Source organism: Achroia grisella, unplaced genomic scaffold, assembly GCF_030625045.1.
Source record: "Achroia grisella isolate CSIRO2021 unplaced genomic scaffold, CSIRO_AGI_Agris_v1 utg1419, whole genome shotgun sequence".
Taxonomy (NCBI): Eukaryota; Metazoa; Arthropoda; class Insecta; order Lepidoptera; family Pyralidae; genus Achroia; species Achroia grisella.
In genome coordinates, this window is record NW_026712630.1 from 963891 (window position 1) to 988286 (window position 24396).

Consider the following 24396-nt stretch of genomic DNA (forward strand, 5'->3'; position numbering starts at 1 on the left):
TCTACGCAATGGATTTTAATGCAGTTTTTAGGAATAGACAGAGTGATTTAATAGGATTTCGTGCTTTACTAGTTGTTGGCGACAGACCTCTTTTTATAGATATTTCTATTTTTAAACCATATATTTTTATATACAATTTTGACATATATTTTTTATTATATTGTTTTGCTACATTGTGTCATATACGCTACCACTAAATACATCACTATAATTTTGGTAAGTAATTTTATTTATATTACCCTATTTCACTGCCGTTGCCAGCCGCAAGCCATGCGGTAACGACAAATGCCAATTGTCAATACCAATTATTAAGAGAGGCTTGGCTCCCTCGTAAGACAGTTCTTTTACCAAATCCTGAAGATGAGAGAACTTTGCAACATCTACAGTACGAATTGTTTGGCATGCTACACCCAAATTAGGTATTGAGCGAACTCGTTTTAAATTAAAGGTTTCGACAGAGTGCTTGCCTTTGATGTTAATATCAATGTAGGTTACTACAGAATCTTTCGCCAAGCCGCCCACACAATTAACTTGAATAGTGCCTTTCGGCCCTTGTGCACCGATTGTGTCAGCTACTATTTGGTCAATCAGAGTAACTGTAGAACCGTCATCCAATAAAGCATAAATATCCATCTCACCCTTTGGTCCAGTTACAGTTACCGGCAGCACTTTAAGAAGTGAGCGCGAAGGAGAGGGCGTCTCGCATGATATCGCACTGCTGCCGTGAGCGTGGGCCACAATTACTGGTGCGACTTCACTCTCCGAACTTACTTCACGTTCGCCAGTTATTGTTGAACTGTAATGAACAGAATTTGTTAACTGTTTGTGAAGTAAATCATGATGGTAATATCCACCTTTGCAATTTATTACCCTACAGTTACCTTTGCAAGTCCTATAATAATGTTTGCCCCGCTTGAGACATCTTTGACAAACTTTATTATTTTTAACCCAATCCCATCTTTCATTAACAGAAATATTTTTAAATAAATGACAATTTGAGACTTCATGACCATTCTTTTGACAGTATAAACAATAAGCAATAGAGGGAGAATTTGAGGGCCTATTGTTATTAACTGCGGCCGTAGATGGAGTAATTTTGCCTTTTGACAACATACGAGCTATGGAGTGTGAGGCGGTGGCATAACATATGTCACTCGGACTTTCGTCTGAGCTGACATTAGTCGTGACATGCGTGCGAGCCTTTTCTATGGGCTTAGGGCGCGAAATGTCATCGACAACAGTTATAAATTAGCTTTATCCAGATTTCATAGTTTAGAAAGAAAGTTTAAAAAGGATCAAAATTATGCCGAAGCTTATAAACAGTATATAAATGGGATGATAGAGAAAGATTACGCAGAGCTTTGTACTAATGTACCTCCTTTAGGTAATTTATGGTATTTGCCTCATTTTGGAGTATATCACCCCCAAAAGAAAAAGCTGAGGCTCGTTCATGATGCCGCAGCTAAATGTTCAGGAGTTAGCCTAAATTCTCTGCTACTCCCTGGTCCTGACCTCTTACAACCCTTATTAGGAATTCTCATGCGTTTTAGGGAAGGTGAGGTAGCCCTCAACGGAGACATTCGTGAAATGTTCCCGCAAACAAAAATTAGGGCACAAGATAGAGATGCACAACGTTTTCTCTGGCGAGACGATCCTTCTCTACCTATAGCAGAATATAGAATGTCTTCCATGATCTTCGGCGCCACCTCCAGTCCGTGCACCGCCATTTTTCTAAAAAATAAAAATGCTTTAGAGCACCAGACTAAGTTTCCCGAAGCAGCAGAGGCTATTGTTAGAGACCATTACATGGACGACTACCTTGGAAGTGTAGACAGCCCAGAACTCGCCGCTCGATTAGTTGCAGATATCGTTACCGTGCATAAAGCAGCCTGTTTAGAGATGTGCTCATGGGTATCCAACAACCCCAAAGCGCTTACAACAATAAGTCCTGACTTGTGGGCTGCCGACACATCCGAGGTAGGTCTCGGACCGACATCTCCTTCGCAAGTTAGAATTTTAGGGGTGGCCTGGAACATCAAGGAAGATACTCTTAATTTTAGAAAGTCCACAGAACTGCCTACCAGTGTGACAAAAAGAGTAGTCTTGTCCCATCTCATGAAGGTTTACGATCCTCTTGGATTTTTGATGCCACTAACCATCGCCGGTCGCATCTTATTTCAGGAAACATGGAGAATGGGTATTGACTGGGACGAGGAGTTGCCCGCCTCTGCTAAGGCAAAGTGGCAGACTTGGTTCGCCGGTATAGCAGAAGTCTCGGCCAAAATTAAAATACCACGCTGTTACCGAACCAGATTTGCTGCGGAATGCCAGCTCCACGTCCTAGCCGACTCAAGTGAATCCGCTTACGCTTGTGTGGCGTTTTGGCGTTTTGTCCACCAGGACCAATCTGTTCATTTGGCTCTTATAGGTGGAAAAGCGCGCCTAGCCCCTTTAAAGCCTGTGTCTATCCCACGGCTCGAGTTACAGGCGGCTCTCATGGCTTCTCGATTCGCAACTTACATCCTGGAGGCACACCGTCTTGTTGCTTCTAGAGTTTTCTTTTGGACGGATTCCCTAACAGTTTTAAAGTGGTTGCGTAGCGATGCCCGCACGTTTAAGCCGTTTGTTGCTCACCGTGTAGGAGAAATATTAGAGACTACAAACGTTGCCAATTGGCGTTATGTTCCATCGGCCTTAAATGTAGCAGATGATGCTACACGCGGTCTATACTCTCTTTCCTCTTCCTCTCGATGGTATACTGGCCCAGATTTTCTTTTGTCTCCACCAGACGAATGGCCTCGCGAGCCTGCGGTCATTGCTCCACTAGTAATTGAGGAACTAAAACCCGAACACGCGTTAACATTTTTGCTAACCGAACATCCGGAAATGCCATCTCCGATCGTAGCGAATCACGATCATTTCGGTCGTTGGGTTCGGTTGGTTAGAGCAACCGCTCGTGCACATCATTGTGCTAAAATATTTCGGTCGCTTTTGAAAAAACCTCCAAATTCAAAATTAAAGAGTGCTGCCTCCAAGGTCTCCTTCAAAGTTTTGAAACCTCTTTCGGCCGCAGAAATCTTGGAGGCCGAGAGGCACCTATTTTTATATACTCAATTGGAATCATTTAAACACGAATTCTTGAGGCTTACCGCGGGTCTTCCCCCAACTAATCAAGGGAGGCTTAGAGGTCTTGTGTTGATGTTGGGAGAAGACGGTTTAATCCGTTTAAATGGAAGAATTCGTGCTGTATTAGATGCACCCGCGCAGGACATTAACCCTATTGTTTTAGACGGTAAACATCCAATTATAAAACTCCTTCTCGATCACTATCATCGGAAATTTGGTCATGGTAATATCGAGACCGTCGTTAACTTCCTGCGCGGCAAATTTTATATAATAGCTTTACGCCCAAGTGTCAGGTCTGTTGCCAAACAATGCAGTTTCTGTAGGATTAGGAAGCTTCTCCCATCTACGCCTCAATTTGGTGATCTTCCTGAAGATAGGTTATCCCATCATCAGCGCGCGTTTTCCTTCTGCGGTCTTGATTACTTCGGTCCAGTTGAAGTTGCCGTTGGGCGCAGACGAGAAAAACGCTGGGTAGCTCTATTCACATGCCTTACCATCAGAGCCGTTCATTTGGAGATCGTAGGAAGCCTTTCCGCAGATGCTGCTATCATGGCCCTAAGAAGATTTATTGCTCGTAGAGGATGTCCAGCGAGAATCATCTCAGATAACGGCACGGCTTTTGTCGGCGCAGCCAACCAACTCACAGACGTTTTCGACTTCGCGGCCAACCATAAAATAGAGTGGGTCTTCATTTGTCCAGCGGCACCATCAATGGGAGGTGCGTGGGAACGCTTAGTGCGATCAATAAAGTCTGCGCTTTCCGTAACCCTGAAAGAACAAGCTCCAAGAGAGGAAGTATTGAGTACCCTACTTCTGGAAGCGGAAGCAGTAGTCAATTCTCGCCCGCTGACACACGTACCAGTAGAGCCGGAGACACTACAGGCCCTCACACCCTTCCATTTTTTATTGGGCACACCATCAACCGAGTTGGTCCGTCCCCGCACCGATGCAGATCTTTGCCGTCGCTTAGACCACAGGAAGGTACTGCGGTTAGCGGAGCTGTTTTGGGCCAGATGGCTTCATGAATACCTACCCACGTTGATTCCACGAAAGGCCGGATCGACGCAAGCCAAATTCAAAGTGGGAGATCCAGTTCTGGTGGCGGATCCAAATCTTCCGCGAGGAACCTGGCCCAAAGGCCGTATTTCTAAGATATTCACCGGTCCTGACGGAGTGGTCAGGGTGGTGGAGATCCGGGGAAGCATGGGGATCTTGAAAAGACCAGTGCGCAAAGTGTTGCCCTTACTCCTAGAGCAGGGCACCCAAGAAAACTGCGCACAGTCGCCACTATAGATTGGTGCTCTACACCGGGGCGTGCCATGTTGGCGACAGACCTCTTTTTATAGATATTTCTATTTTTAAACCATATATTTTTATATACAATTTTGACATATATTTTTTATTATATTGTTTTGCTACATTGTGTCATATACGCTACCACTAAATACATCACTATAATTTTGGTAAGTAATTTTATTTATATTACCCTATTTCACTGCCGTTGCCAGCCGCAATACTAGTTACCCCGTCTTCGTATGGCAAATATAAGCCAGAATGCCTCTTTGTTGCCATAAACCATATTATAGCACCATATGCTAATTTGAATGTTAGCCAATCGGTTTTGTTTTTGAATCCACGGGATTCGGTCCTTAAAAAAAGACTAGACTAATCTACTACAACCACTTTGACCAAGTTACTTGATACCAGAATTTATTTGAAATTTTCCATTTTCTATGTAAATTAAATTAAAATATATACTAAAGACCAACCTAATGAATCAACCGTCGCTTATACAGGAGCATTTGACAGCACTATGGTTATCGCCTCAACATGTGACGACCGGGTTAATACAATCAAGGATTGCCTTTCTGAATGACTAACGTGTCTTTTCTCTGTACCCTGTATTTTTACTGTCACATCTCACTCTTGAACCAAAACACAGATTACGAAGCAAGCGGCTTGCTGCCTAAAAAAATTGAGACATACACACTTAAACAACTCTGTATATAGTCTACATTTGTTCTCTCTCTTCTTATACAGATCTATTTTTACTTTGTTCCCTCGGTTGTATTGCGGTTTAGTTTTATTTCCGATAGTCGCGGGATCGATTTCTCGCACAGTATTAAAATTTCGATGATTATCTGTATTGGTTCGGGTGTTTTCTAAGTACATTATGGGTATTACATTACGTATATGTCCTTGTGTGGTAGCCATGCAACAAGCTCTGCTTAGCTTGAGAGTACATAACGCTGTATTAATTATCCTGGGGTTATTACGAATATTATTATCAAATCAAGAGAATTAGTCATTCTTCAAGTTTCCACTCGGATAACAACTAAATCAGTTAATCATTACTAAAAAGGGTAAAATAATACAAATAGCTTCGGTTTTTATAAATTACAATTACTTATATATATTATATACAGTTCATTGAGTGATATGATTGCTCTAAATCACTCCACAGATTACATATACTATTAGAAAAAACATACATTTCTTGAACGTCGACAATGGAAACACATTCTAGAAGTTACAAGTTGGGTTCACTTTCTGTATACGAAAAGTTCGGAATATGAATTAACAATCGTCATATATTTTTAAAGATATAATGTTAGTCTACAGCAGTGATTCCCAAAGTGGTCTATATCGAGCCCCAGGGGTCTATGATAAACTGCAAGGGCTCTACGACAGCAGTCATCTTGTTGTTTTTACTTTATGTTTTTAACACTAAACTTTACTACAGTTAGAAATTTACAAAAAATCAATACCAGGTAAGAATGGGGGGTCTATCCAAAACCGAAACATATGGCATGGGGTCTACGACACAAAAATGTTTTAAAACCTCTGGTCTACAGTGTACTTATGATTTCTCCTTCGAAATTCTTTAATAAGTTATATTAAAATCTTTATAAATAGATATTTTCACAATTATATCAAAAATTTCGTTCGCATCTGTATCTAGATAAAATGCCCGTTTATTAAAAATATACATAACTAATTTAACTTGTTCATATCTGATATGCAAACTTCAGTCAAACACAAAAACTATGCTTGCAAAAATCAAGTTTCTAAAAAGAAAACTTTCCATTAGATTTGGCACTAATAATAGTTTATATTTTCTAATCAATTCTTAAATTTGGAAGGAATAGCTAAGAGCAATACTCTTTACAAGCTGCACAAATGTTTGTAATAAAAGAAAAACATCAAAACTTTCTCTTTATACCTTTATAGACTATTTCCTATAACGTCATCTATATAAAATATCAATATATGATAACAGGCTTCAAAATATGCAGGTATTAATGTCAACAATATTATAAAACAATAAAAGCCGTTACTTTCCTGATACGTAATAAATTCAAGATCTTTGGTCATTATATTATTAAAATTATAGATAAAAATTGTAAATAGATAACGGATACTACGCATTACTTAGCGCTATGAATATAATAGTGATACAATTTCGGATCAAAAACTAATTACATTGTTTGTTACCAGTCTTTTTTGTATCTGTATACGTACATATTATTATTATAAGTAAAATAAATATTATGTATTTCTGTTCATAATTTATAACATGTATGTCTACACATCCATCCAAACATACAATTACTTGTGGAAAATTTTGAAAGCGTGGTATGGATACATTTTATTTGATTATTTTGGAACATAAACTTGAATATTGCATTTATTTAAATATATTTCATCAATTAAACAAAAAGAATCAGTTTTAATAATTACAGCAATGTCAGAATTCGAAGACTAAAGTTGATTTGGTTAATAGTGTTAGCATCGTTTCTTTCAAATGCTAGTTTGAAAGAAACGATGCTACTATAAGTAAACAATGAACATTTACTTGTAGTATATACGATTATATACGTCATTTACATGTTTATAACAGTCGCAAATTCTTTACGACGTTCAGTAATCATTGTTCTTTATTTTAATATTAAAATATATATCATTCTTCAGAGATAACTACAAAATGATTATTAGGTTATCCAGTTAGTAACTATAGCATGTTTTATAACAAGTTCTTATACTGTTTCTGTTGACTAGAAAGTATTTGTGGTTACGACAGAATAGATACACTATTGAAGGTATTTATAATCTGGTTTTATTCAGATTTAGTTGCTTTTACTATATAAAAAATGTACACGAAGAAATATTTCTAAATTTTTAATGAATAAAGAACTATTGCAAGAGTAATAACAATTTCATGACTAATGATTATTCCATGTGAACTTAAATATTATGAGCGTCCTTTTCTATAGTAAATATATACTAATGACTATAAATAATACAATACAGAGCAAATGCTCTTAACAAAATTAAATCTTACAAATCACTAATAATAATTGAATACCTACTACAAATCAGTTTAGACTATTTAACAATTTGATAATTATATTAATATTTAAAACATTTGGCGGAAAATGATCAGTCTTACGTCCTCTAATAAAGACAGATCATTTAGGCAAAAAGATATATAAGAAAATTACAAAGAAATAACATCACAATAAATATATTGCAAGTATTTCTCTATTTTTTCATTAATCATCTAATATTACAACAATTGAGCTAACTATTTAATAGCCCTCATCATATAATAGTAATAAGACACAATACTGCTTTTTAACTGTTGTTACAAAAATTTACAATGTAAATAATTCATGTTGAATTATCAAAAATAATGATAATCTTATAGCATTAACAAATACATTTAACAGCCATACTGCACCTAGTATATCAATATACTTCAGTAGTAATACTACTAGAACTGGTGCTAATGAAGGACTAGTCGCTATATATGCATATAACGATGTATTGCATATCGTTGCAAGCTCCACTTAAAACTAATCATTAACTTACACTAATTGTCGTAATATAAATCATGATTGAGCGACCGATGTTCTTCTTTCATCTACTGTTGTAACGGTTACTACTGCTGGTGGTGGTGTTAGTTCTTCGTTACTAGTAACGTTGGTAGGGTTGTTTGCAGCACTGCTGCAGCTCTGTATGGCAGCATGTGTTAATGGGAATGTGATAGGTTGGGCTTGTGTTCGCTGGAACTCTTGATAGTTCACAGCAACTGCTTCTTCGTAACTTGGTGGTGCTAATGCTTCTGTAATTGGAGACATATCATTATTTGTAGATATGAATATATTTTTTTATTCAGATTACTTAGGTCTAAAAGTCTATGTTTAATACATGCAAAGTCTCAGCCCGATCGGTTAAAAATTGTACATTACACAGTTTCATCCCCTATTTTATCCCCTTGGGGGTAGAATTTATCAAAATCCTATAGCGGATGCCTACGTCATAACATCTACCTGCATGCCAAATTTCAGCCCGATCCGTCCAGTGACTTGGGCTGTGCGTTGATAGATCACTATGTCAGTCACCTTTGAGTTATAAATATTTAGATAGCTGTATGGTCTACAAACGATGACAATGTCAGGCGTAACAAAAGTTAAAGGTACCTAAAGTTAAACTTAGTTTAAAATAACCTTCTAATATTAAGGTTATATAATATTTCTATTCACTAAGAATGACGACCTCGGTGGTCTAGCGGTCTAGCACACCGCTTTACGTTCGATGGTCGCGGGTTCTATTCCTCGCACGGCACAAAAATTTGTATTCATGAGTATGATTGTTTGTATCGGTCTGGGTGTTTTCTACGTATTATATCTATGTATTTGTATCAGTTATCTAGTACCCATAACACAAGCTTTAGCTACCTTATCTTGGGTCTAGATGGCGCTGTGTGAATTATCCTGAGATTATTATTATTAAGAATTGTTTTATTTATACATTTAAAAAGATTTCCAGCACTTTTCGTATGGATATTTATACATTGGAATAGATGTTGATAATTTAAACTTATCTTTACCGATTGTTTATTTATCTTTATGACATTATTTTTTAATTTCTTCTGGTTAATGGATGATAACAGCTTAGTATCAAAACAAGCTATCTATCCGGAGTTCACTGACTGTTCACGTATTACATAAAGTTTATAGAATTAGATTCCTAACGTTTGGCCACTTTTACTCTGATTTTTTTTTAACTTTATTATTGTAAATTAATAAATAATATCATATTAATATTAACGCGAAATTTTGTGAGTACAGATGAATGTTTGTTACTCTTTCACGCAACTAAAAAGCTACTGAACAGATTTTGATGAAACTTTACAGTGATATAGGTTACACATCAGAATAACATGTAGGCTATAAATTTCACGATGTGGGCAAAGCGAAATATATCATCATCATCATCATCAGCCCACTGCAGTCCACTGCTGGACATAGGTCTCTCCCAAGGCACGATCTTCAGCCCTTCTCATCCAGTTACTACCCGCAACCGTACGTATGTCGTCGCTCCACCTAGCTGCGGGGCGTCCTACACTATGTTTGCCAATTCGCGGTCTCAACTCTAGAACGCCTACTCCAGCGAGCAAGCAAAATAAATACTATATTTATATCAGCTGTTTTGCCCCATAATAAAATACCGTATGTCATAATGCTATGATGTTTAAAATGTTTCCTATGCTATAAAAAAAAATATATGCATACCATATTTGGGTGGTGGGGGCAAATTGGCGGGACTGACAAATATAGTGGGCTCTTCGTGGTCGGTAGGGGGGCGCGTTCTGGAGCTCCCGTACATCCGCCTCTGCTGCTGCGTGCGAGTTTTTTGTCCTGAAATAAAAAGAATCATCATAAGGATTGTTATAATCTTAATATATAATATTACTAGCAGACCCGGCCACGCGTTGCTGTGCTAGTTTCTTTATATATAAAAATAATATTGCGAGTATAAATTGAGATGTAAGCTATCCTATCTTTCAAGTTGGATCAAATTGCACACAATGTGCTAATCAAATTTGCAATCGGTTCAGTAGTTTAGGAGTCCATCGCGGACAAACAACGTGACACGTATTTTTTATACATATAAAAATAAAAATAAACGCGAAAGTTTTTAAGTATGTTTGTTACTCTTTCACGCAAAAACTACTGAACGGATTTTCATGAAACTTTACGGTAATATAGTTAATACATCAGAATAACACACAAGCTGTATTTTTATTGAAATTTAACGCGAGTGAATCCGCGGGCAAACCATAGTATTTTTTATATATTATAGATTTATTACTATATATTTATTACTTATATAGACAACATATTTTTGGTGTCAGAAGAAAACGTAAGTTTTAATTATTTCCACGTACGTGAAAAGAATATCTATATTGTTTTATAAGTTGTTTGTACGTAGTTTTATCAAAGATATCAACTGCCCTTAGTGAGATAATAAAAATTTATATTGGTGCAATAATAGTTTAGACTAGCTGTACTCGCGACTTCGTCCGCTTGGAATTGAACAAAAAGTTAATTAGAGAATTTTTCTAAAATAAAAGTAGCCTAAGTTACTCCTTATTACATCAGCTACCTGCCAAAAAAAGTCCAGTCAAAATCGGTCCAGCTATTTCAAAGATTAGCTGGAACAAACAGACAGACAGGCAAAAATTGAAAAAAATGTTATTTAGGTGTATGTACCGTATTTATATTCATATGCATGTAGTAAAAAACGGTTATTTCAATATTACAAACAGACACTCCAATTTTATTTATATGTACAGATATAGAGAAGGAGTGCAGAATGATAATATTGTATTCAAAGTATGTATAAAAACAAATTCAATCAATAAAAAAACATTACACGACTAATAACAAAACGTCAATGTCAAATAACGCCAATTGTCAAATCAAAGAATCGAAGTTTGATATGAAGAAGTATAAACTAGACTAGGCTGTACGGTCTAAGGATCTTTGCCTGTTCCATCACTGAAAAGGAGATGGACGAATATGGGAAAAAAAAAGAATCGAAGTTTGTTTCTATGCTGTTATCAAAGTAATCTGCAAAAGAAGGAATGCAGAATAATAATATTTGTATACAAAGCATATTCTCCGGAATAGACCTTCAATATTAAATAAAAAAAATCCAGAAAATCCGCTGTGATTACTCCAGAACATGGTCCTATCCAAGTCGGATGTGAGTTAAATGAGGATCAGTTATTATTTTGTGGAATTAAATCGAAATACAAGAAATAAAAGAGAAATTAATTGGATGCAAGTTAAACGGTAGAACTAACTACCTTTGGATGTGAATCGAGTGTAATTTATAGTGGTGTTAAGTATAAATTACTATATCATAAACTTATCCCAACACTCGACAGGTAATATTATAAGTAAATCAAAAACTTTATTAACATTAGTAAACTTTAATTATGTTATTTATCTGTATCACATCTAGACACGCGGTACCTTGTCAAAGCCGAGTTTCAAGTAAGAGAACTGGTGAGCAGCACCGTGTGTATATTACACGAACCATTTGGAGCCACTTTTGACCCCCTAACTACATAACTCAAAAACTCTTTCACATAAACTTGTCAAATTCATCAGCCTAAGGTCTGACTTGGCTAGTTTTCATATACGAAATATACTGTAGCCTTCGCAAGTTCTAAACATGTTACTTGTCGGTTCCTATTTTATTATTAGTAGTAACTAGCAATCGAAAGTAATAATTGGTATATGAGAACTGGCCAAGTTAGACTTTAGGCTACAGTAATCCTATCAGACCTTAGGCTACAGTATATTATCCTAAGTTATAAGAAGAAATGATATTTTATATTGTTATAAATACATTTCAGGACAGACCATTGAACTTGGCACCCATTTAGATCTCACCTCTTTTGTCGTAGAAGTCAACAATCAAGGCATATATCATAATATTGAACTCGGCTATCATTTCACATTTATGTTTTTGATGGGAATATTTTACCTTCATTAGTTTTCTATCTATTGCATTGTGAATTGTGAATAATATTATTTTTTCTATAATTTGTTAAAATTAACTATAAATCATACTTAATTAAGTATAGTAAGCACTAACACTACATTGTTTGAGTTAACAATGATGAAGACCACGGTGTTCCAGCGGTCTAGCACACTGCTTTACGTCCGATGGTCGCGGGTTCGATTCTCCGCACGGCACAAACATTTGTATTCATGAGTACGATTGTTTATATCGGTCTGGGTGTTTTCTATGTATATTATGTATGTATTTATGAAATATATCTATGTATTTGTATCAGTTAGCTAGTACCCATAACACAAGCTTTAGCTAGCTTAACTTGGGTCTAGATGGCGCTGTTTGAATTGATATATTATTATTGATATTAATTATTGGAATAGATAGCTAATAATTGCAAATTGCTGATGTTTTTTTCCTGTACAGTAAAGAATAGAGAAATAGAAATAATCTTTATTCAAATAAACTCATTACAAGTACTTTTGAATAGTCATATTTTGATTCTACCACTCATTCGGAACGCAGATTCATCACAAGAAGAATGAGCAAGAAACTTATGTGTTGCTCTTTTAAATATTATATATGTGTCTTATTCGTAAAAGAAATTAAATAAAATTTAATATATTCACTTTACCCAATAATAATATCCGTAAACACAACATGAAGAATGCACACACTTTTAGTATAATTATCACTAATAATATATACAACAATATATGTTCAGGACCTGTGTCTATTACAATAACACTGTCATTGAAAGTCTTGTCACTTTCTGAACTAGCATTTTCCATTTCAAAATAATCAATAAAATTCAAATCATTTTCTAGAACTTTCGCACTTTCTTCACTTTACATTTGTTCATCCACATCGTTACATAGTATAACACAAAGTCGCTTTCGCTGTCCGTCCGTCTCTATGTATGCTTAAATCTTTAAAAATACGCAACGGATTTTGAAGCGGTGAATGATAGAGTGATTCAAGAGGAAGGTTTATATATATAATACATGTACACCCGTGCAACGCCGGGCCGAGTAGCGAGTTATATGTAAACAAAAGTGTTTTCAACTCGTCAAACACGTCTTGATTGAGTGTTTAAAAATACGGAACTGTTGCTCTGTTTCTGTCTTACATACATTTATCAATTTGATTATACAATTGTCATAATTTATAATTTCACGGCTTTAATGATTGTTTATCGTTAAAATTAATATGTTGTTATAAAAAATATATCAGGAGTTTGTGACGTTAATTTGTGCTTATCAATAGTAACTATGGATTTGATTAGAGATAACATGATAATGTAGACGGAGGGACAGTAATCTACTGAAAGAGAGAGAGAGAAACCTAAATTTATGAATTTAGTTAGTATTAGTTGTACACGCGTTTTCTATAACAAAGGTAGTCTAAGTTACTCCTTATTACATCAGCTACCTGCCAATTGAAGTCCCATCAAAATCAGTCCAGCCATTTCAGAGATTAGCCGGAACAAACAGACAGACAGACAAAAATTAAAAAAAATGTTATTTTCTTATATGTACCGTATTTATATTCATATGGACGTAGTAAGAAACAGTTACATATGTCAATATTACAAACAGACACTCCAATTTTATTTATTTCTATAGTATTTTGCTATTATAGGAATTTACTTCTCATTTCGGTTAAAATTATTTGTGAAAAATAGGCATTTGATAGGTTTCGCACACAGGCGCCGTATGGGGACGGCGCGCCCCTGTGTCTAACATTACATAAAAATCAGATTAAGTGACAAAAAACCCAGTTCTTATTCTTTTCAACTGAAAAATATCTAATTTGACGAACCCATTGCGATCATTCTGAGGCAGAAGAACGTGAGGAGCCAAAGGCAGAGCATGGCCACCAGCACGATGATGTACCAGAATGCCATTTGTGATAAACCAACTTGGTTATCATTGTCTTGTTTATATTCAGCAGAAGTTTCTTCATCTAGAAAATTGAAATTCGCTTGTCCGTACATGGGCGCCATTTTGTTTTCAATTGTCAGTTACTTTACGAATTGTCTCTGGTTTGATAAATTAATCTTCTACGATTCTTTGTACTTGTTCTTTTCTTCTTCTACGATTCTTTGTACTTGTTCTTATTTATTAATAATATCTAATAGATAATTTTGACCTCTTTTAGAAGCTACACTCTGAAATTGTTTGCGATTTGCAAACGATTTGAGTGTATCAGTTTCTCAAATACAATCTTAATAATTTGCTTGCACAAATTATTAGATGCTTCTCTCCGACACTTTATCCAAAACTGTCTTTAATACTATTGATATAAATATGTATTTTGCTTGAAAATTTTACTGCACCTCTATACTATCACTTTTCTTGTCAAATACACTACATTTTCACGATTTTTCATAATAACAAGACGGTTCATAATCGCTACAATACGACCAATGTTTCGAGGAGTTGCCGAATTGTATACTGTTATCAATTTATCTTTACACTTTGACAGTATCGTGTTAAGATTATAGCGATATCTCGTAAGAAAAGCTAATCTCGAAATGTATTCAATTTTAACATTACGAAAGTACGTGCGAGATGAATCTGAAAATGTCGAAGATAATTTCGACACGTAGTTTGTTTGTTATAACGTTAGCATTCCTTATCACACTAAACAAGAAAAACTTAAAAAAAATATATTTTTTTATTGTACCAGATATAGAAAGATTTCGTTCAGACTATGTCTCAAGACAATTGTTGTTTTAGCTCTAATACTGGGTGCCTATTATGTTTGTTAAATTAAACAAATTTGCTTATTTAATGAAAAAAGTGACATCTCCTAATTGTGAAGTTTGTGGGAAAGATCTGCATCATGTTTTGATGGAATGTGTTTGTAATGCATATAAAAGAGAATAAACCACCCAAGCTTTAAAGTTAAATAGGTTAGACATAGGAGTATTTCATGAAATATTGGCAGAACCACCTTCCGATGCAGCGAAGTTGTTGTTCTGGATGGTATCGGTACGATGAGATTGTCATCGTCACATTTTGTGCACGAAAATCCCAAAATAAAAATAAAGAGAAAAAAAACAATGTTTGTTAAATAAAAATTAATTTACAAACATATAAAGTATAAACAATAGTATTAAATAATTAAGGATTAGGAACACGAAAGAATATGTATGTCTGAAGAAGAAGCCATTTTGTAGTCTTTTCCCGCGCAAACGTAATGCGCCACAGATTCGCAATATTGCATGGCGCACAGACGCTGTAGGTTGACGGGTGCGACATAGCTGTATGCGATGTTAACTAGTATGAGCATTACGTACATTACACAGTACGTAACTTATTGAAACAATTTATAAAATTAATTACATAAAAATCCTGAAGCGGTTTTACGAAAACGTTAATTTATCTAGTTAATTTATTTTTAAAAGAAATAAAAATAGAAACAATCTTTATTCAAATAAACTCATTACAAGCACTTTTGAATAGTCATATTTAATTTTGAATAATAAAGTTATTACTAAAAATAAAATAGGATAGGTTATTATAAAGTATGGTTAATAACCCTATCCTATACGTTCTACAATAGCGTTTAAAAACTTGACGTTCATAAACGGTTAAAATGTCCTACATGAATTAATGATTTTTGATTTAATTTGAATAGCTATCAGATAATATAATAAAAAATAGAGACAGCCTTGATGGTCTAGTGGTTTAGCACACCGCTTTACTATCCGATGGTCGTGGGTTCGATTCCTCGCACGGCACAAACATTTGTATTCATGAGTATGATTGTTTGTATCGGTGTGGGTGTTTTCTATGTATAATATATGTATTTATTTACAAAAAAATGTATCCATGTATTTATATTAGTTGTCTAGTACCCATAACACAAGCTTTGTTTAGCTTGGGACTAGATGGTGCTGTGTGAATTGTCTTGAGATATTATTATTATTATTATTATATATCATCCGATTAAATTAGTGAAATTTATATTGTAACTGTGGACAAAGACTATTACTCATTAAACGATTACTTGAATGACGAGCGTGCATGGCAATAGTTGTTCATGCACGGGATTTTCATTTAATGTTTTAACTGGCATTGTAAATAAACTGGCTTTTAAAAGAAAAGTAATTCAATTGAGTTTCTTACCAGTTTTTCGCAATTGGATCGATATACCGAACTGGACGGTAGGAAAAAAATATAAAATTAAAATGAAAAACATGACGTTCATAACAACTAAAATGTCCTACATGAATAAATGATTTTTGAATTTGAATTTGATACTGGACAAGTGATAAATCATACCTTCATTTTTTTATAAATACAAATCTAATAATACAACACAACGAATCCACGATTATCAGTGATGAGGCAGTACAGTACCATCAAGGTTACAAGATAAAACTGATAACGATAGCCTGATAAACGAATTGAAACATGGGGATGAAAGAAAGTGTAAAAATTGCACTGAAAAGTAAAACAAATTCTTGTATAATTAATATAGGATCTGAGTTACACAGAATAATAAATATAACTTATATGTTAATTTCAAGTTAGACATAGGCACCTATTTAAGTGTAAAATGTAAATAAACTAGCTTTTAAGAAAATATATTCAGTTGAGTTTCTTACCAGTTCTTGTCAATTGAATCTGTATACTGAACATGATGATAGGCAAAAAAATTAATACAAAAAAACTTAATGTTCAAGAGCGGCTCAAATGTCTTACATAAATAAATTTTGATTTGATTTGACTTAAAATGGTTATTTTTAAAGAAATAGAAATAGAAATAATCTTTATTCAAATAAACTCATTACAAGCACTTTTGAATAGTCATATTTTGATTCTACCACTCATTCGGAACGCAGATTTATGTATCACAAGAAGAATGAGCAAGAAACTTGTGTTTTGCTTTTTTGAATAGATGTTTTTTTTTATAAAATAATTACAGTATAACAAGTAAGAGGCATGCGATAATAAACATAGGAATCGCTACGCACTCATTATTAGTGTAATCAGATAATATTGTTAGTGCTATGGATTTAAAGTTTTTCTATAAAAACATTATTATCGTTAACGAATTCTTCAATTTTATAGTAACCTTTTTTGCAAAGGAAGTATTTTATATGACATTTAAATCTTTTTTCAGGCAGATTTATAACAGACTCTGGTATTTTGTTGTAAAACCTTACGCAATTGCCATAAAACTAATTGTTAACTTTAGTTAAACGACATTTAGGTAAAATCAGTTTGTTATTGTTGCGTAAGCTTTTATTAGTGTAATCACTAACTCTTTTGAAATTGTTTATATTGTTCCTGGCATATATGAAATGCAAAGAAGATCTTATAATGAAATATGCGAGAGAAAAGAAATGAAAAGACCAAGAGTTGTAGCAGATCTTGCCTATCTCCTTTCTATCACCGAACTACACGACGCACAGTAGGACTTCATTCCTACGTCGTCGAAATTCCACATATTCGTACCAGAAGGCTTGCATCGTCATTTTTAATACGCCCTGGTAAAGAGTGGAACACACTTCCAGCGTTCGTGTTCCCGGAGAAATGCAATCCCTGATTCTTTAAGTCTATGGTGAATAAGATAAGATAAGATATCTTCTGGGTAAGCGCGCTACATCCTAGGTTTAACCATCATGTCCCATCAAATGAGGTAAAAACAAGCGCAAACCCATTAATAATAAAAAAACCGATAAGAAAAAATTTGATGTCAATGAGGTCTATATATATATATACTCAAAGGTGACTGACATAGTGATTAACGAACAGCCCAAACCACTGGACGGATCGGGCTGAAATTTGGCACGCAGGTAGATGTTATGACGTAGACATCCTCTAAGAAAGGATTTTGATTAATTCTATCCCCTAGGGGACAAAATAGGGTATGAAACTTTGTCAATTTCAAACCGATCAGGCTGAGACTTTGCATGCATAAAGCTACTATGACGTAGGCATCCCCATAAGAAAGGATTTTGATGAATTCCATCCCTAAGAGGACAAATTAACGCAAGCGAAGCCGCGGGCAAAAGCTAGTATTAAATAAGTTCAATATGGTGGTAATAATACTTGAGTGACAGTTTAAACAAACATGTGGTACCAATGTTTTTCACCAATGTTGCCAACTGCTTACTTTGCAAGCTGCTATGCGAAAAAATCTGAGAGGAACACGCAAGTTTCTTGCTTATTCTTCTTGTGATGAGTCTGTGTTCCGAATGAGTGGTAGAATTTAAAAAAAATGTCTATTTAAAAGTGCTTATTATTAAGTTTAATTGACTGAAAATTATTTCTATTTCTATTTCAGGAGAGAAATACTGTAAAATTCTTACCAATATGCGATATCTTGATACACATAATAACAAACGACATAAGTAATAAAGTGAGCAACACTGATACGTAAATAATTGTAAATACGGATCCTTTTGTTTCCGAAGAGTCCACATCATCATTTATTGGCGCCATCTTTGTGACGGTTAGAAAAACTTTACAATTTTCAAATATTACAAATCGATAGCACCGTGTACTTATGGTCTTTGCCTTATATTTGATTCACTTAAAAAATCACTACACACCACTGTTAATAAACAGCCCGGAGTAGATTTTGTTAACTTTTTTTACCACTCAATGACTTATTTTCATAAGAAATTTGTGATTTTCGCGTATTGTTTTATATTTTTTGTACAGTTTATATATTTATTCTTCTGCTTATTTACATAAGAAATTTGTTATGTTCACATTTCTTTCACAAAATTATATAATTGTTTTTCTGCGTTTTGTTAATTTTATTACATTTTCGTAACCGTTTCGTTTGCGTTTGTGTATCTAAATGATATATCATTTCTGTATCCACGGTCTTGCGTTCAATCAAATGCTATCAATTTCCGAAAATATTGTTTTACGAATTTCTATTTTATGTTAAATATAGTAGAGTCCAGTTTTCTTGTATTCCTATGAAAGCCTATCTTAAATTTTATCTGAGTATGTGATATAAGATGTCAAATCTGAATTTATATGAAGAATCGATTGTATATTTTGTGCAAATAAATACATTTGACCGCGACTGAAAATATTTGTATAAAGAAGTACTATTTATTTATACATATAATAGCTTTTGTCCGCGGCTTCGCTCGCGTTGATTTATCCCCTTAGGGGCGGAATTTATCAAAATCCATTCTTAAGGGATGCCTACGTCACACATCATGCATGCAAAGTCTCAGCCCGATCGGTTTAAAATTAACAAAGCTTCATACAAACTTTCAACCCCTATTTTGTCCCCTTGGGATTAGAATTAATCAAAATCCTTTCTTAGCGGATGCCTACGTCATAACATCTACCAGCATGCCAAATTTCAGCCCAATCCGACCAGTGGTTTTGGGCTGTGCGTTGATAGATCACTATGTCAGTCAGTCAACTTTGAGTTATATATATGTATTTAGATTGGAGTGTGTGTACAGACAGATATTGAAATAACCGTTTTTTACTACATGCATATAAATATGAATACGGTACATACACCAAAATAATTTTTTTTACAATTTTTGTCTGTCTGTCTGTTTGTTCCGGCAAATCTCTGAAATGGCTGGACCGATTTTATTGCCAGGTAGCAGATGTAATAAGGAGTAACTTAGGCTACTTTTATTTTAGAAAAGCAAAGTTAAATTCCACGCGTACGAAGTCGCGGGAACAGCTAGTATGACATATAAATAGTACTTTTTTATACAAATATTTTAACTGATAACTGTGTACATATATGATATGATAATTATAATGATCCTAGATATGATAAACAGATATTATATCAAATTCCAGACCTTAGACCGAGATATTCGACGTAACATTTCCATGTTTTGACGTCCCCTGTGATCTAGCGGTTTTGCACACAGCTTTAATTCCGATGCTCGCGGATTCGATTCCTCGCGCGGCGCAGATGTTCATGAGCATGGTTGAATGTATTTTATGGATGACAATGGAATGGTGCACCCGCCTGCGCTAACGGTTTACGCTGGCGGGGCACCAGTGAAGGATGATAAGATGAGCATGAGGTCAGGTCAGTTAGCACATCGTGACAATTCATCAAGAATTTATCACGATGGTTTCCAAGTGGAGGTCGCGCGTTTTTTTGGTGTTTTCGATGTATATTATGTATGTTTTTTTTTATTTATTTATATGTATTTATATCAGTTATCTAGTACCTATAACACAAGTTCTGTTTAGCTTGGGACTAGATGGGGCTGTGTGAATTGTCCGAGATATAGTATTATAATAATTATAACTATAGCCGGCCACGCGTTGCTGTGGCTAAGGTTCTTGAATAAAATAATATTAATAATAATAATAATCTCAGAACAATTCACACAGCGCCATCTAGACCCAAGTTAAGCTAGCTAAAGCTTGTGTTACGGGTACTAGATAACTGATACATATACATAGATTTATTTTTTGTAAATACATACATATTATACATAGAAAACACCCAGACTGATACAAACAATCATACTCATGAATACAAATGTTTGTTCCGTGTGAGGAATCGAACCTGCGACCATCGGACGTAAAGCGGTGTGCTAAACCACTAGACCGCCGAATTTATAAATTATAATTTTCTATTATATTGCACACAATGTGCAAATCAAATTTGCAATGGGTTCAGTATTTTAGGAGTAATTTTTATTATATTGTGTACAATATATATTCGTCATCGACAATTTCAGAAGGCGTTTGCAAGAGTGCCGTTACTGTAACGGATTACATTTGGACGACGTTATTTACAAAAAATAATTCCCGTTTTTCTAGCTATATTTACAAATAAAAATATTATTCATAGTGTAATTAGTTTTATTTTAATTAATTTTTTTCATTACTAAGGACTTATGGCCCACCCTGTATATTGCGTTGCAATTTTTTTAAGACAATTCACACAGCGCTGTCTAATCATAATTCTAAACTAAACACAGCTCGTACCATGTGTAAACTATACAACTTACAGACAGACTTATATCTATACATATGAACAAAATCGGAGTGTCTGTTTGTAACATTGAAATAACCATCTTTTACTACATTCATATGAATATAAATACGGTATATACACCAAAATAACATTTTTTACAGTTTTTGTTAACTTACAGACAGACTTATATCTATACATATCTGTCTGTAATATTGAAATGTTACATGCGGATACATACACCAAAATAACATTTTTTACATCTCTGGTATGGCTGGACCGATTTTGACGAAACTTTTAATGACAGGTAGCTGATGTAATTAGAAGTAACTTAGGCTACTTTTATTTTAGAAAAATAAAGTTAAATTCCACGCGGACGAAGTCGCGAGAACAGCTAGTAAACTATAAAAAAAAGTTTTTAAAAAAAAAAGTTTTTTAAAAAGCCAGTATTTACAATGTTATTTTTATAAGATAAACTAACTATTTTTATTTTATAATGTTAGACATAGACACCTATATGAGTGTACAATGTAAATAAACTGGCTTCTAAAAAAAGTAATTCAATTGAGTTTCTTGCCAGTTCTTCTCAATTAAATCTGAACTGGACGGGAAATAATAGTGTGAAAAAATATAATAGGTATAAAATATTTGACGTTCATAAGCGGCTAAAATGTCCTACAGGAATAAATGATTTTTTAATTTGAATTTGAATTATGGATAGATTGCTAGTATATATATATATCATAGCGTAGTATTTTCAACTGTATTTTATTATTTAATTCTATAATAACAAAGTGCCTACACAAATATGAGTTATACAAAAATACTCCATACTCCATACTCCTCTGAAACTTGACCGATTTTTATGAAATTTTATATACATATTCAGTACGTCTGAGAATCGGCTAGTATATATTTTTCATACCCCTAAGTGATGAGGGTTGTCCAGCCCTAACATTATTTTTTTATTTATGTGCAAATTTTTTTTATGTCATTAAAAATACATATACTTAACCCTAAATTTTCACCCTTCTATCACCAACCCCATTATTTATAGCGTTATTAATTTATATGGCAAAACAACGTTTGCCGGGACAGCTAGTAAATATATATATATGTATATATATATATATATATATATATATATATATATATATATATATATATATATATATATAAATATATATATAAATATATATATATATATATGTATATATAATACAATTTTCTGTATATATATTATTGTGTATATATATCATTGTGACGCGTATTATTTATTATACCTATTTCCACCACTCCGCAATTCCTCTCAGTAACTCAAAGGTCAAAAGAGGGATTTCTTCCAGTCAGGAAGAAATCCTTCTTCTGGGATAAGTCCGCCATTGTACGCATGTTTTTTTCTAAGTCAATTGTGTCGTTTTATTTATAATATTATTGTACAATAAAGTATTACAAACAAACAAACAATTTATATTAGTCTAGCTATTCAAAGAGGGAACTCTGCCAGTATCTTCGGAACTTTGCCTAAAGGGACCCCTTTTAATAATTGACGACCTCGGTGGTATAGCGGTCTAGCACACCGCTTTACGTCCGATGGTCGCGGGTTCGATTCCTCGCACGGCACAAACATTTGTATTCACGAGTATTGATTGTTTGTATCGGTCTGGGTGTTTTCCATGTATAATATGTATGTATTTACGAAAAAAAAAAATATCTATGTACTTGTATCAGTTATCTAGTACCCATAACACAAGCTTTAGGTAGCTTAACGTGGTCTAGATGGCGCTGTGTGAATTGTCATGAGATGAAAAAAAAAAAAAAAAAAAAAAACAAAAAAAAAATATTTTAGTTACGATATTATATTTTTTAAACTTTTTAATTTTAGGTTGTAGTTGTATAATTAAGTTATGTAAATGATATAATTAGTTTAGTATTGTTGTCTTTAAAATTATAGAAATAATATAATTTACAATTTATTTATATACTAATACATACATATATACACATACCTATTATATATAAATATAAAATACACAAGAGTGTTAAGTAAGTAATTATGTTACAAACAATTTTGAATAAGCTAACTGGATGAAGAATGACAGAACAAGAAAAGTTTAGTTGGACGGATAGTAACATTTATTATTATATGTTTTATATACCCAAGTTTCAATTTTAATATACCCAACATTTGCATGCCCGTAAATTGGGGCCATTAAACAGTTGCCAATAATATTATTACCTGGATATATTACCGAATATCTAACTGTATAATACGCAAATATACATTTAGTATTATATTACGTTAGTATTTATATTTAAGAAAATACTAACATAGAATAATAGTACAAGAACATCATCCAGTCCCAAGATCAACAAAGCTTGTGTCACTAGTACTAGACAACCGATACAAATACTTAATTTGTTTATAAATACATACATACATATAGAAAACATCAGATTATAAATAATCTTATTTCTGATAATAATAATAATCTCAGGACAATTCACACAGCGCCATCTAGATCTAAGTTAAATAGCTACAGTAAGCAGTAACATTCTCAATTGAAAGAAAGAAAGAAAGAAAGAATGAAAGAAAGAAAGAAAAATATTTTATTCAGTGCAATGTAAAAAATTGGATCTATATACTGAACTGGACGGTAGGGAAAGAAATATAATATAAAAAAATTACGTCCATAAGTGGCTAAAATGTCCCATCTACCTAGATATGAATAAATGATTATTGAATTTGAATTTGAATTTCAGAGTCTGGAGTCTGAACTAGGTCGAACTGAACCTGTCTGAACCTGTACTGATCTCCAGGCTCTCTCCGGGACCTTATATAAATAAATAAGAAAATTTTGCTTAAAACAAGCAACTCACCAAGTGATTGATACAGTAGAATGAAAGTCATAGCGAACAGTATTAACGCGGCGATGGTGTAAATTATGTAATAAATATACATTTTGTATGTCTGTCCTTTATTTTCACTAACTTCATTTGGTCCGTTGTCGCCGAAGCTTTGTGTCGACTGCCGATTAATAGAGAGTCATCGCGTTATCAGCTAGGTATACTGATATACTTAATTATACAACGTCCTTGATAACGACAATAATCTGCTAACACTATTAAATCTATACCAATACGAAATACAATAATCATATCTCAGGACAATTCACACAGCGCCATCTAGTCCCAAGCTAAGCAGAGCTTGTGTTATGGGTACTAGACAACTGATATAAATACATGGATACATTTTTTTTTGTAAATAAATACATATTATACATAGAAAACACCCAGACCGATACAAACAATCATACTCATGAATACAAATGTTTGTACCGTGCGAGGAATCGAACCCACGACCATCGGATAGTAAAGCGGTGTGCTAAACTAGACCACCGAGGCTGTCAAATTTATCACGATGGTTTCCAGGGGGAACCGCGTGGAGGT

General features: G+C 34.0%; 2 protein-coding genes across 2 annotated transcripts in view; one reads left to right on the plus strand and one right to left on the minus strand.

Moving 5' to 3' along the window:
- Positions 1–1539: 1539 nt before the first annotated feature.
- LOC131855442 (uncharacterized) lies at positions 1540–4419 on the plus strand. Its single transcript, XM_059206715.1, has one exon. The coding sequence runs from the start codon at positions 1540–1542 to the stop codon at positions 4417–4419; it is 2880 nt and encodes a 959-aa protein (XP_059062698.1).
- A 2544-nt stretch (positions 4420–6963) lies between these two features.
- The window catches only part of LOC131855431 (uncharacterized), a 32994-nt gene continuing 15561 nt past the window's right edge, over positions 6964–24396 (minus strand). Inside the window, exons 2-3 of the mRNA XM_059206706.1 lie at positions 9705–9830; positions 6964–8251 (exon numbers count right to left, since the gene is read on the minus strand). Coding sequence (XP_059062689.1) covers positions 8019–8251; positions 9705–9830 — 359 coding nt within the window. The 3' untranslated portion in view covers positions 6964–8018. The remainder of the gene's footprint in view (positions 8252–9704; positions 9831–24396) is intronic.